The sequence below is a fragment of the Falco naumanni genome, chromosome 3, assembly GCF_017639655.2.
Source record: "Falco naumanni isolate bFalNau1 chromosome 3, bFalNau1.pat, whole genome shotgun sequence".
Taxonomy (NCBI): Eukaryota; Metazoa; Chordata; class Aves; order Falconiformes; family Falconidae; genus Falco; species Falco naumanni.
This window is the reverse complement of record NC_054056.1, coordinates 44198953-44214580: the sequence shown is the minus strand read 5'-3', so window position 1 is coordinate 44214580 and position 15628 is coordinate 44198953. Positions and strand designations below refer to the sequence as shown.

At 39.2% G+C, this 15628-nt stretch overlaps 1 protein-coding gene across 3 annotated transcripts in view; it reads right to left on the bottom strand.

Moving 5' to 3' along the window:
* Window positions 1-15628, bottom strand: part of FHOD3 (formin homology 2 domain containing 3) — a 415861-nt gene that overhangs the window by 111825 nt on the left and 288408 nt on the right. For all 3 annotated transcript variants that reach the window (XM_040587702.1, XM_040587700.1, XM_040587701.1), the window contains exons 9-10: window positions 10645-10788; window positions 7348-7586 (exon numbers count right to left, since the gene is read on the bottom strand). In XM_040587702.1, the coding sequence (XP_040443636.1) occupies window positions 7348-7586; window positions 10645-10788 (383 nt within the window). The remainder of the gene's footprint in view (window positions 1-7347; window positions 7587-10644; window positions 10789-15628) is intronic.

The following is a 15628-nucleotide window of genomic DNA, read 5'->3' as shown; positions in this document are numbered from 1 at the left end:
AAAACCTCACTGGCCTCAGGGGCTAATGTTTACAAATACTGGGAACACCACGGTGTGGAGGTGAACTCCCTAAGGTGTGCATAAAATGCTGCAATAGACCTCTGGAGAAACATATTCAGATCCTGGTTTGGCATTACATTTCCTCAGGTAGTTCACTAAAACTAAACACACAGTGGAACACCCCCTAAAAAAAACAAAAAAACAAAAAAACAACAACAACAAAAAAAAAACAACAAAAAAATCTAAGTCACACTTTGCTTTCATTTGCCATGCAGCTATAACTTTGTTTAAGTTTCAGTGCTTTCTTCAATCCTCTTAAAATTCAAACAGGGAAAAAAATCCACCATTGCCTTTACAGCAAAGTACAGTGCTGTCAACTGAACTCTGCTCATATAACAAGTGTAAAACATTCCCTTTCAGCAAGATCCACAACCAGCAAACAGTACCCCTACTACAAAACCTGACATTCTACACAGGTATTTGAATTCAGGTAAAAAGTGCTGAAACAGTAACAGGGCATGTACTTGACACACTCATTAAGCTGTAATTTCTAAATTTTTAAATTATTATTACTCATGCATTAGTAGGTCAATCTCTATCTATAAATCAATGGAGTCTTTTGCTTACGGTATAGCTTTGAAAGAAATTTTTTCTTAACCCATCTCTTCCTTTATTGCATTCCTTACAGGAGCTTCCAAGATATTCTTACAAAGAGTAAGATCACAAATTTCACATTTTTATTCTCTCTCCCTTCTAGTTTGCTTGACTTCACAAGTCAAATAACCCTACCTACACAAGAGAAACAAACGTGTCCTCCCTGCCCCAAACCTAAAATAGCAGATCAGATTTTGTACGTTATTGTTGTCAAAGACTAATAAAGGTCTGATGCTATGACCAGATGCTACCTTACCAAGCCTCTTAATTTCATAGACAAATCTTTCCAAAATGACTGCTTTTATTTTTGCCCATACCAATCAAATTGTGGAAAAAGTTAGTATCTCCCCCATAACTGATCGTATGCCATTCTATTTCAAAGCCCCCCCCCCCCTTCCCCCCCTCCATCCCCCTGGCCAAATGCTAGGTAGTTCAGCTTATATGTATATTTATTAAAGAGATCCTTAGTATGTCCACAAATATGTGACTGTATGTTTATCCTGGAGGTGTTTTCTTTGTCTAGATTCATGCCTCAGTTTTTTATATATCCAAACCCAGGAACCTATATATAAATGTCTATGAAAAAAGTACATTTTTTTCCTTCTATTACAGCAATAAAAATAAATCTATTTCTTTTCTCTTCTGGGCATTTAATAATCCATATCACAGGCCAAACCCTCATTAAATGCTGATGTTGAGTCTCCCCACTTTGCTGTTTCATACCTATCATACCACTCATCATATTTGTCACAGACAGCAACTCTAAGACATGTGGAATGCACCCACTCAAAATAAAATAAGTCCCACTCACCACTGCACTTTGATTTATAGCCATAAATATTTACATAATCAAAACATTTCATATAGTGTAGTGGAAAGTCACCATAACTTGAAACATCATGACAAAAACTAGAATTTTGCCATAGTAAATGCTAGAGAAAAAATCAATCAGTTATGGTTTAAGATGTCTGAAAACATGGAAAATCATAATAAAAAAAAAAAGACATCTCAGCTGTATTTTGGACAAACCATCCCTGAAGGCCTGGCTCTACATGAAGCAATTTGAATAATCAGTTAATGGGGCATAATAGCCGAACTAAGGTCTGTGCTGTTGGTTAGAAACTCGACAGGAATCCAAAATTAAGCAGAAAAAATGCTTAGCATCAGAGGCTTAGCTGTGTTCATTGTTTTCTGGTAAAAGCAAAATAGTGTCATGATTTCTTCCTGCATCTGGGCAGTCCTTAAGCATCAAAAGCATGTATTTTCTAACAAAGAGACACTTATGACTTCTCAGCACAGCTTTCTTTTATTTAGACAAAAAAAACCCATTTTTTTTCTAGGACTATAAAGGGCATGAGAGCCCTTGAGCCCACTGTGCACCTTGCAATGGCGCTGTGTCCAGCTAGGCCAGGAATTTTCAGACAACTTCAGAATTCCCTTTCCTACTCTTTGTTCAGAGGAAGAGTTGTAACAGCCTTCCAGACAGGACCCTAAAAAAGCACAGTTCGTAGGTATGGAATTCCCTGTTTGGTCCTCTGCTGTTTTTTCCTTATCTATACAGTTCTCCTGAAGGCCAAGTTCCTTCAGATTGAAAAATCTGGAAGCCTCAGGTGAACCTGAACAGTTGGTCTTCCTCATACCTTTTTAGCCTCATGGTCTAAAAAAGATAGCTTGTTAAATCGAGCTTTGGTCACTGATTCAGGATGCAGGCTATGCTCTGATGAGTTCTTAAGATGATAGTCAGCTCTTCCACTCGTTAGGTTTCAAACACAGGAATACTGAAAAGTCAGTCCTAACGAAGGCTGGTTATCGCTAGAGGAACATGTATAGTGTTATATGAACAGTATTAGTAATTCTTTTGTGATTGTTGATGATATAAACCAAATCAAAGCTATGAAAAAGAAGAAGTAGAGTCTAGTAAAGTGAGAAAAATACCTAATCCTAGCTATTCACAACTTTATAAACCTCAATTTTGGATTGTAACTAATTCCACAAGGCTTTGACAGAGCCAGTCACTTGAATGCTGGTAAGAGGTGTCAGTGTAAATCTTGTGAAAGCTGCCTTGAGTATGTTTCGTAGGTCTGGCTTACACAGCTCTGAAGGGACACCCTGGGAGACAGACAGGGATGGTCAATGTGCAGAAATGAAGAAATGGAAATGCACAGCAAATTGTGAAACACATTAATTTGAAAAACTGGGAGAAGTACTAGTTTCTGGTTTGTATGTACAGGGCTCCTGCAGAGCACCTGTTCAGTGCTGCATACAGCCCTGAAAGCCTCTGAACTACCTGCCTTCTACTCCCTCAATGTCAGACACGACTAAGACTGAAAACCAGACAGATTGCTATTTGTTTTTCAATGCTTATATAGCCATCAATCACTGCATACAATAACATCAATCTAGTGCAAGTTCCATGCCACTCCTTACATTTTACTTCAAATCTATCCATTGTGTGGTTGGAAAAAGCTAGCTTTACTTTAAAAAGAAAAAAAAAATATCCATGGAAGAATCTGTTTAAAAGTCTACTGCTTAAGATACAGCATGCTAGACCACAGATTGAGAGCACTCAATTTGGACCAGGGCAGAAAACCTTGGGAGGTGCCCTCAGGAAAGCATTTAAAATGCCATGTTCACAGGACTGAAGTTTCCCCCAGGCTTTTTGGTGCTCTATGCCATCATGGTAAAGAAAGATGTTTTGAGCAAAGCAAACCTGCTGCTGGTCAGGACTGGCATTTTAAAGTACAGTGCAGCAACTACATACCCTTAAACCAACCCTCAGCCTTTAGTAGTCATTATCAACTTCTTTCTTTATTTATTTAGCAACAGGCACATTAGGCTGGGTTTCACTCTCCATGAAAACTATTTTAACACAAAGCAGATTTCGGTCCTTGTTTGTTTTGAACCACAAGCAAAAAAGCAAAACATTAAGTTTGGAAGAAGGTTGCCAAATGGATGAAAAAGGCCTGCAAGCTTTCCTTTTGGTTGCCCTTAGCAGTTACGGTCAACTTTTCTCAGCTCGAAACCCGAAGTCTGCTCTCAATTAGCCTGGCATAGATCAGAGCAACTCCATTGACTTCAGACAGCTTTTCTGGATATAGAGTATTGTGGGACAGAACAGAATTTGGCCAATATTGTCTTTTTTTGTTTTACCGGCACCATGGATTTTTCTCGTTTTGGAAGGCTTATCGGTTGACACAAAGCAGATGACTGTGGACAACCTGTTTGATGTGGTAAACAAAAGCAAAGTAACTGCCAAACCAGCTGACTGACTGAGAAAGAAAAGAAACATGAACATTGTGGGAAGGAGAATGCTGAGAAAGAACTTGAACCTTCCACTGATTTTGGTAGTGAAGTCCAAAAATAACCAAGAATATTGCCCAAAATAAAGTTTAGTACAGCGTAAGAGTGTGACTTTAATGTCTAACCGTGTCCATCAGAGGCAATTCCACTGAACTTGACTGCACTAATCCACTGTAAAACCATAGACATCTGCCACCACACACAAAGTTTAGATACCAGCAGGAGCAACACGGTAAGATTATCATTAGTATTATTACATGTTTCCTATTAGTAAAGAAAATTTAGTGAAGGGGTTAAGACTGAAATCCATTTTGAGGACAATTTTGCAGAAAATACAGCACTGCAAAAAATTATTGCAAACTTTTTTTCTTCCTTGAGAGAGACTAGGATTGCGGACCGAAATAAGGTCATTAGCAGAAGACAGATCTTTCCTGGATGAATAAAAGTTACTTTCAGTTTAGAGAGGTAATAAGTAATTTTTATCGATTAGTACTGATTTGTCTTTGCAACATTAACATGGAAGCAGAAGGAACACAACAAGCATTTCTTTTGACAAAAACAGGTGATGTCTGCATCATATTTTAACATATAAATTTAAAAATATCACTACACATTGCAGCAAGGCACAAACTTAGGATTTTTTATTAAAATCAATAATTATGTTGCATCAGAAACCGTATGATCAAATTTGCAAACTTGATTCCAGTAGGAACAATGCAGACAGAAAAACCTCTTTTCACTTAAGGTTAATTCAAACTTTATAAACGTGTAAAAACTTTGTATGAGTCATTCAACTTCACTATTTTTCCTGTTCAAATGTTAATGAATAGAAGCCATTAAGCTTTTACTTTATTTTTTTGTCCCAGTTTAGCTATCAGGTGTACAGATACTGTTGCATTCATCTGGACTATTTCACTGAAAGCTGAGAGACTCGCTGGGATATGATAAAGCAGGAAGGCTGGTTTTCCTCTTCCTACTACAACTACAGATTTGGGCAGATGATGAGACTAAACATGTGAAGGACAGAATCTGCTCTTCTGAAATGCTCATTTACAAGAAACTCAGTGAGATTCATAGAAGAGCCAGCAGTTGACTAACTTCTTGTTTTCTTCTTATGGCAACTTTAAATTCAGTGGGCATAGACCTTGCATTTTCAGGTACTGAAACATATTCCCTGGTCTGTAATGTCCAATGGGGGGTGGGGTGGTGGTGGTGGAAGATTTGCTAGCTACAAGTAATACCCCCTGTCTTTACCTGCAAAGAGGATGGGGGTGTGTGTGTGTGTGTGAAGGATATTTATTTCACTAATACATGAATTACAGATCAGTGTTACATACATTCATAATTGAATGCCTCTTTCCTTAGAGGCAGCTAAGCAAGTTAGAAATTCCAAATGGAGTTGAGGAGAATTTAATTATTTTCCTAGAGAAGATTTCAAGCACAGCTGCAACACAAAATTAAATTTGACTTCTTAAATTAAGAATTCTTTCCTAGATTTAATCTTACATTATGCTTTAAATTATGTCACTCTCAGAGAGGGTGTGGAGCAGAACTGGCAATTTTTTTACAGAATAATAGGACATTATTGATATTATGCTATGTTGGTGAAAAAAATATTTCAAAGAACTTATGAAACTAATATGCCATGTTTCTACTTACCCGATACTAAATATCAGCTCAAACACAAATTCATTAGGAGTTTGAATTTGCAAAACAAAGCTAGTAAGCAAACATAAATAGTGAGAAAACATACTGATAGAAGTTGGTGTCCTGCATGGCTTATAATTTGTGTAATTACAGTAAGAGAATCAACAGTTTCTGCAGAGTTGAAGTATCTCCTCATTTCCAAGCCAAATTAATCCATTTAAAAGAATCAGTGATATCTTATTCACATCCATGGATACAGATTCCCAGTCACACTGGTAAGTCAAAGCAGGGCCCAAGATCATGCGTGAGGCATCCCATGCAGAGCAGCTGAAGCCCTCAGCTGTACTCACACTGAAGATGCTTTAAACTTGGCTTCAAATGCACTGTCATCCTTGTCATCAGCCTGTAAGACCATGGGGCTCTCAGCTGCCAGCCCACTAACAATCCAGCCAACAGAAAGTGATGGAAAACAAGCATGAATGTGTTGCCAAATACAAGAAGTAAAAAAAAGAAGCAAGAAAGAAAAGGAAAAAAAAACCAAAAAAGAAGCCATTACACGGCACACAACACGTAGCTACTGTTTAAATTGTTTGGAGTCTTATAGTTCCATATTGCCTGAGGCCATTAAACTTTAGTCAACTCAGTTTGCTTTGCAAGGGCTGCTTTACCTTTAAAACTTTACCCTGTGAAAAGGGACTTTAAGGCTTCAAGTTCACATTCGGTACTAACCAACAGAAATGTCCACAGAACTTCCCAAATGTTATCACCAACACAAGATACGCTCTTCACGGAACATGCTTCTTCAGTTTTGCAAACTGCACCTTCAGCCACTGGCTAACAGCGTCCAGCTTTAGCTATCTGCAGCTTATGTACCTTCACCTGAGCTAGTCAGCCTGATTCCCTTTGTAGTCAACAAAGAGAAACAGCCAGTTTCAGAGCATGATTCATCTTGGCTGAAATTTCAGGCATGTAGGATGTGTTAGATAACTGAAGGCCTACCAGTGCTTGCTGCACTCCACTGACATCAAAGGGAAGTTAGCTGATCAGACATCAGACTTAGGCAAAATGAATTCCAGCCCTCTTTTGCAGTAGTCAGACACGCTAAGGATCTGCAGCTCACTTTTTTCCCCAAGTATGTATGGCCCAAGCCAACCATCACAGGATGGCAATGATACTAGCTTCAACAGACTCCAGTGTTGCAGACTGCTGCTCAACTAGTGGTTGCTACCTTTCCTTCAGTAATTATAAAACATTAGATATATTCACTACTATTCACTACTACAGTGTATCCTCATAGGAAAATATTTATGCTGTAATGCTGATTGCAAAGGAAAAAAAAAAAAAAAGTCTGTAACATACAGGACAAGTAGTTCTCTGTTAATGTGAATATATTCTTGTTACAAATTTCTTTTATGTGAATATATTGAACATAAAATCTGTCAATGGATGAACTTAAGCTTGATTAGTTCCCATATCAAATGCTCTACCTCATGTGCTTTGGGGGTGTTTACTTAGGGCAGATGTTGCCAAAGAATTTAGCTATGTAGATAAGTCACCTACAAATCCATTTCTTTTCGTTGTTGGTGTCTTCTTGTTTTAACTTTAAATATACCTTTTTTTAAATTATTTTTTAATTCAATGGAAATGGGGAAATAAAGAAAAGTCTGTCATATTAATAAAGTGAAATGAACATAACAAAAAGTAATAGGGGAAAAGAAAGGGATATTCCCCAGCTCACGCACTTACCTTTCACTGAGATCTTCAACACGCTGTCCATGGCCTAGAATGAAGGTAGGGTTTGACTGACTGCATGGACTCGCGGGGGCTGATAAAGTGCTTTTGACATTCTGTACCGAGTGCCTGCGGCTCCGTCGGCGCTCTAACCCTCTTCGCTCACTAGCACCAAGACTGGCCCTTCTCCGGTCCTTGCGCCCACTTGGAGGGGGGTCAACGCTCTCATCTCCATCCTCATGTCTCAGTGTCATCTGAGAAAGACAGGAAGAAAGGTGAGGCTTCTGACACAGTTCCTTTAAGTACCACAGGTCTTCGCACCTAGGCTTTAAATATTAACTGATCTCAACATGATTAACTCCTACTACCATCACCATTTCTATAGCTATACCTGTAAATTGCTGTCTATCCATCAGTGTCATGTAGCAGCTCTAGTAATTATATACTATGTACTATATATAGAGAGAATATGTAGAATTATATATTAACACCTTGTACAAAACGCTACAGGACCTGTAACAACACATCTATGTATCTCCTAGTTTTCTGTTTGGATGGGTTTTTTTTGTTTGTTTGCCTTTTTTTTTTTTTTTTTTTTTTTTTTATGTAGGACTTACTTTTCAAGGAAGCTGAGCAGTGTTGGACACCTAGCTCTCTTTACTTCCTTCCAAAATACTTAGGTCAAGGCCTGGCTCCAGTGAAATCAACAGAATAAAACCTCTCATGCATTGACTGATTGAACATTTCCTCACATTCAGACATGAAGCTTGATCAAGTGGAAGTTACCATCTACTACTTTAAAAAGCATTTTAAAATTGTGTCATAATTTCTTCCCAGCCAAGGAAGAGATCAGTAGATGTACAGGTAACTGCATTCCTCTTAAAAAAAATATCTATTTTGATAGATATCCCTGCAAAGTAAACATAGCAAAAAAACCACCTGTTGTGGTTTAACCCTGGCCGGCAACCAAGCCCCATGCAGCCGCTCACTCACTCCCCCACACCCAAAGGGATGAGGAGGAGAATCGGAAAGGAGTGTAAAAACTTGAGGGTTGAGATAAGAACAATTTGATAATATAAACATAATTAAAATGAAAGAACAATAACAATACTAATCATAATAACAACAACAACAGTTATAATGAAAAGGTGGGGGAAAGAATAAAATACAAAGGGAAAGGGAGACAAGAAAACAAGTGATGCACAGTACAACCGCTCACCACCTGCTGACCGATACCCAGCCAGTCCCCGAGCGACGGTCCACAGGCCCCAGCTAACCCTTCAAGTCTGTATACCAAGCGTGACACCCCATGGTACGGAATACCTCTTTGGCCAGTTTGGGTCACCTGTCCTGGCTGGGTTCCCTCCAAATTTCCCATGCCCCTCCAGCCCTCTCACTGGCAGGGCCCACCTGAGAAACTGAAAAGTCCTTGATGTGGTGTAAACATCACCCAGCAACAACTAAAACCATCAGTGTGCTATCAGCATTGTGCTCACAGCAAATCCAGACACAGCACTGCACCAGCTACTAATAAGAAAATTAACTCTATCCCAGCTGAAACCAGGACAAAACCCAATCTGACAAACAAAACTATTTCTGTGAACTGGTACCACAATGGATTAAAAGAAAAAAAATGCAGACCACACATCTCCTCTAAGCCTCCAAATTTCTAGGTTAGCATAATTACTTCCACGTATGCCTTTCAGTGGAAAATTCAGTATTTCCTGCCAGTTCAGAAGCATTATCAATACAGAGGAACATATGTATAATATCAGATAAGAATGATGCTAAGAATAGCGTGGCCACAATGACATTTGACAGAAATTTCTGACACAGGGTGTGAGCTCATTAGTTGGAAAGAGCAGAGGAGTAGAATACAGGTGCAACACTGAGTATCTTGAATGCTGTTGACATGCTAGTGTGATTGTATCTCTAACAAAAACAAAGCAAGGCTACCTTGGGGTACATGAGAAGAGATATCGCTTGCAGATACAACAAAGTGGATCTTATCTGAAATGCAACATAAAATTTAAGTAACCTTTATATGAGAAAGATCCATGCAGATAGGCAGAGGTACAGAAGAGGGTGATGTGGGTGATCATGAGAATGCATATCTTCTTGTTTCTATTAGCCTTGTTTTTCTGATAAACCTTACCATAAAGTGACTTTTAACAAAACAAAGGCATGGGGAAGTGATGTATCTCTGCTTAGGGTGTAAAGTCTATTTCAGTGGGGAAGAAGAGATTTTTCAGACAAAGAACAATATTGGCAGAAAAAAAGAAAGAACGTGGATAGGCATGTCTAAATTTAGCCTGGTCAAGAGGAAGCTGGTACCCAACTAAGCCAACTGCTAATTTTGCAAGCAAGTCTTTCAGTAAGCACAGCATGCAAAAAAAACCCCCAGCTTTTAAGATTAATGATCATCTTTTTAAAAGGATTTTATGAGCCTCTGACAATAGAAAAAGAAAGAAGAACATGAAGCCATCTCATTCTTGTGTTCCTATTTTGGCCTGACGTTTCCTGCAAACTGCTGTGTATAAAATTTAACTGCTAAAGTTAGTGAAGTGACATGGGTGTAGAGCTGATGAAAAAATGGAGAATCAAATCCACCAAATCCTTTTCTGGACTTAGATGGTGATAAAGACATTTCATTTCATCACACCAGAACATGCATTCGCATTTACATTGCATTAACTTCAGCTTTAAACTTCCCTGCTTCAACACTTCCTGAAGTCTGAAAAGAGGCTAATTATTAAGAAACTGGATATCCTACCCTCACATATAAATACTTCAGAAGTAGTTATTTTATACCTAGGTGGTGAACGTACAGTCACTCGTTACTCCACTGCTGCAAACTGTATAGGATCTGGTCCAGTGTAAACTCATAAACAAGGACTTGCTGGGTATTCAGCTGCAGAACAAGTGGTATTTGTGAAGCCAAGCTCAGCCGAACCTTTTTCATGAGCTGAATACTTTTGCATATGGAAAGAACTTCTACTTACTTCAGGATGTGTAACTAGCAGTCTGAGAAAGTTTTAATTGCAGGCAGAATTGCCTCTGAGGAGGCCAGTAAATGTGCTGGTTTGTCTTGGAGTATGCCCCAGCTTTAGAATGAAACACATTTGCATTAAATACAGCTATGTACCATAGCAGGTCACATACTAATATGTATAATATTTCTACCAACCAGATGTTTTTCTTTCAAAATAAAATAGATAACCAAATTTCACCTAGGTTACATTCCCCTCCCTCCTTTAGGCTTTGAAGTTTGCACAAGCTGTAAGATGCATAAAACAGGGCATGTTACGTTACCTCATAAATGTTAAATTGCTCAACTAAGTCCAAGTCTGTTCCTTTCTTGTTCAAGTGTCTCTGTGAAATAGCTTCAATGCCTAGCTCTTCCAGACAGTCCACCACGTCGTAGAAAGAGTCTTGATCTGGCAACCCCGACAGTGTCTAAGAATCAAAGGAAAAAACATTTAAATCTGTTTGTTTTGAAAAGAATTAAACAAAGGTTTTTAAAAGCGAGTGGCGAGTGGTGCTGTGTATGATTTCAATAAAGTAAAACCCATGATGTGGGATTAGAGACACTGCTAGAAAATAAAAAACAAGTGGTACAGCTTTTAACAAACAACTTACTGCACTGTGTAGAAAAATGAATAATTGGCAAATCAAATAAATGTTGTTATTTCATGCAAAAAAGTATGGAAAATGTGGGTCTTTAAAATACACAGTTGGATTCTTCCTGGCTTCATTCAAGGATGAATTTAAAGAACAGAGAATGTTAAAGCATCAAACACAGGGGAAAAAGCAAAGAGAGAAAAAAATGGTCTAGTTAAAAACAGTGAGGCTGATTTCCTACTGATTCCTGCAAGTTTGACCTTAAGAAGAAAAAGTCTAATGCACAGCTGTGTGATGTCAGGACAGCAGGAAACAGCCTGCACCATGTGCCTACTGTCCTCCGCACCTGCAGCAGAGGTCATCCTCCCAGTGCAAAAATTGTTTTATATTACAGAGATACTGACACTTCTCCTCCCTTCGTCCCTTTCAACTTGGAAAGTCTTATTAAAGGTTCACTGACTCCTTAAGCCCCATAAAATGTTAAGAGTTACTTTTTCTGATTATGGAGTAAGTTGTTGCCAGTGACACTAGAGAGGAGATTTTGCACACTAGAAAACAAAGAACACTAATAATATGCCAATATTAAAATGAACTGTTTGAGTTCAGAGCCTTCTATGGCACCTGCTCTATGTTCAAGAGAGAGCACTTTCTTTACCACAGTCACTTCCCAATTTAGTGGTGAAGTCAGAGAACAGAGAAGAGAAAGGTGGTCTTCTGCAGTATTCCATGTATTACCGCAGTATACTACTGCAGTGCGTGTAACAAGAGGGATTGATTCAAGCCACTCACAACTTTACCGCTGAGTGATACGCAGGAAGAGTACATGGGCATTGGACAGCTTTGTTCAGAGCACGAGTGAACTTCATCCACCAAAGTCCTGCAGATATTTACAAAAGCAACAGAAAACACTACTATTCTAGTTTGCTACTGATTTTTACTCATCTTCTGCTAATTTTTTACTGCTCCTTATGGATGATGGAGAAAAATTAGTGTAGTTCTGTGCATGTTGAGCAGAAACTACTGAACATAGTGTGCAACCTACTTGCAGAGCAACATATACCTCATCACAATGATCAGTCTATACAGAGCTGTTTCTGCAAAAGTCATGAGTTCAGACTGGAAGCAGCACAGTTATTCTGGATTACCTCACCAGAGAAGTAGTTTCTTCTCTCCTATTTAATGAACTAAATAACTTACCTATACTCCCAGTAGAGAAGGGAAAGTGCAAGAGACAGAGACAGCACACGCAAATACCAGGCCCTCTACAGAAAGAGTTTCATCTTCTCATGCCTGGGATGGGATAAATTGCCCTCTGAGAATACTGGTTTTCTGGTGCCTGGCTTTTCCAAAGTGGCTCTGAGCAGCAGAGTAGAGAAAAGACCAGCCACTCTGGGCTGCCTTGGTACACCAAGGCTTTATATTCACAAAACCTGGTCTGAATTACGTGACTAACAAGAGAGAGGAATAGACAGCTGACATATCCTGCCCTGTTAGAGCACCTCTTTCCTGTGAAATGAGGCACTGGAATATGTGCATCACCAAGGTATTTTTTAATGTTTTGTTTTGATTTTTTTAACTAAACACAACACAACAACATTTTCTTTTACATTACAGAACTATTAACTTATGTTTGCTGAGGTCCACCGCAACAGGAATGCTTAGGACAAACACTAATGAAGTGTTAGGATTATACTTTCAAGTCTATACTTTCAGGTTCTAATTAAGCATTTGTCTCTGTCCAGGAGCATACTTAAGCCTCTGTGTAAAATCCACTGAAGACCATAGAAAGCACAGAACCACAGAATCATTTCAATTGGAAAAGACCTTTGAGGTCATCAAGTCCAACCATTAACGCAGGACTGCCAATTCCATCACTAAATCATGTCCCAAAGCACCACACCTATCCTTTCTTTAAACGCCTCCAGGGATGGTGATCCCACTGCCTCCCTGGGCAGCCTGTTCCCATGCTTCACCACCCTTTCAGGGAAGAATTATTTCCTAATAATCAGTCTAAATTTCCCCTGGAGTAACCTAAGGCTGTTTCCTCTTCTGTCACTTGCTATCTGGGAGAAGAGACTGACACCCACCTTACTACAACCTCCTTTCAGGTACTTGTAGAGGGTGACAAGGTGCCTCCTGAGGTGCCTCTTTCTGCAGACTAAACCACCCCAGTTCCCTCAGCTGCTCCTCATCAGACTCGTGCTCCAGACCCTTCACCAGCTCTGTTGCCCATCTCTGGACACGCTCCAGCACCTCTGCGTCCCTCCTGCAGTGAGGGGCCCAAAGCTGAACACAGTATTCGAGGTGGGGCCTCACCAGTGCTGAGTATGGGGGGCGATCACTGCCCTGGTCCGGCTGGCCACATTGTTTCTGAATCAAGCCAGGGTGCTGTTGGCCTTCTTGACCATGAAACTAATTTTCCTAAACAGCGCTGAAAATAGTACATTTTCTTCCTTCCTAAACTTGCCACTTAGCATTGAGTAAAAATCTGAGTATTCAGCAACTGAAGCTATCACACTGTAAATTCAATGGAGCTTTAACATGGACATGGAAATACTCTAACAGAAAAAGTTTGACCTATCAGTTTTCCTCTTGCTTATAAGAGAAGTAGACAGTAACTACACTAACTGAGCATATTCATGGATAGTAAGATGTGATGTCTTCTGTGCAAAGGGGTGGACAAAAAGTCAGATCTTCTGCACAGATTTTCTGATCACTTCTTCAAATATCAGGAAATGGTCTTTATGTTGGTATGTAGATCACTGACCTTCAAGTATAGCCTTTTGAAAATTGGAGGTAAGGCAGACTGTAGGCAGGCAAAACAGTATCATAAGGTAGCATTTATTGGCAACCCTGCTTTTCTCACCAGGATTTAGTTGGTTAATATAATTTTAAATCATGCAGCAGTGGAAATCCAATTTTCACTGCATGCTTCTGGCCAGAATTGAGCAATTCAACTCCCAAATATGGAAATCAATATTTTCCCCTTGCACAGTTTGTCATTAAGCCCACAGATCCATTTTCAGAGCCTAATGCATATCAAATTCAATTTCTAACATTATAAAATGGGATGTAAAAGGGCACCACTGGTGTCACAACAAGGTCAGTTCAGTCTAGCACAGGAGAAAGATTTCTGCAGTAACTAAACACAAGGGACATGAAGTGCTTGCATGGCTGATTAATTCTGGCTTGTGATATTACAATGCAGGGGTGGGCCCCCATTTTCCTGGTGACTTTATCAAGGAAACAAAAGCTGCAAACAACAGAGTACAGGCCGTAAATTGGGCAGGTCCTTCCAAGTTCCTTGCTTCTTCCTGAGTACCTGGTTAAGGTCAAAAAGATACTCCAATATCAAAATATACATACAAATTCCAAATAGTTCCTCCTGCTTTGAAGACGGAATGAACCTTACAAAATGAAAATGTCTCTAAATAATTAAAATTTAGCCACTTGAAGAAGCATGTTTAAACCATACTCTTGTTTGCTTGATGAATTTTGTTACGGTCTTGCTAGCTTAGACCAAAACTGGGATTTCAAACCTGAGACTGTTCCAAACTGAGGTGTACAAAGGAAGCATGACTATGAATACCAAGACTCATTCCTATGCCTCTATGCAGTTTTGCGTTGAGGAAACATCCCTGAATTCAGATTTTTATCTGTTTATTGTGTGATTTGTCCAAGTTGCTTTTCCAAGCCCTTGCAGGAAAGCCTGCGTAGCTTTGAGTTCTTCCTTGTCAAGTGGCTGTTTTTGGGATCGTGAACTAAATTAAAACCAAAACCCCAGCTAAGAGTTTTGCCCATGTTATATCTCCTTACATTTTTACCAAAGCCTAAATAATACATTTCACCTACCACTAACAGTGGTGTAACAGTCCCAACAGAAAGAAAGGCGAGAAAACTAATGAAGCTGTATCAGGGGTACAGAAAAAAAAAAGGGGGGGGAAAGGAAAAAAAAAAAAAAAAGAAAAATAAAAAGGGGTGGTGGTGGTGTTTAGGGGAATGTAACAGCCAAATGTTTTCCTAGATGATAAAACTTATCAGACAACATACTCAACTGGTAATAGTACAATATTCTTATCACTACATATCCTCAGTTATGTTTCTGAACAAAAGCTGACATAAATTAGGGCTAGGGTATGCCTGGCTTCCGACTGAACGGCTCTTTATTTGCAGTACTAGAAATGCATAGCCCTGGATGATACTAGCTAGTAAAAATAATTAATAAGTATAGTGCCTTTTGTCATTTACAAAGTGATCACAAGATAAAGCAGTGGTGCAGAGAGGATAGAGACAACAGAAAGCCCATTTGGTGTGCATAATACAAGAGTACAGCTCGGCGTTACTAAACATCCAGCAGACTGGGCTTTACTAGAGTGCTCATGCACTAGATCGATAGGCATTAGCTAAATCTTACATGCTTTGGTAAAAAGAGCTATATGGTAAATAAATATGCCTAAGGGCATTAACCAAATTTTCTGTTGCTTTGGGACAGGAAGAAGCCTCTCTTGTGCACTTGTTTTCTCAGGAAACATAACTTCTAAATCATCTGGTGCCACCAACATCAGACATGGGACAAGAGATGATGATTGCTCCAGTGTGGCAGTTGTGATGTTCTTAAAGCAGGTCACTGAAAATTGATGTGGCAGCTGCTGTAGTAACACCACACTGGCCTGAA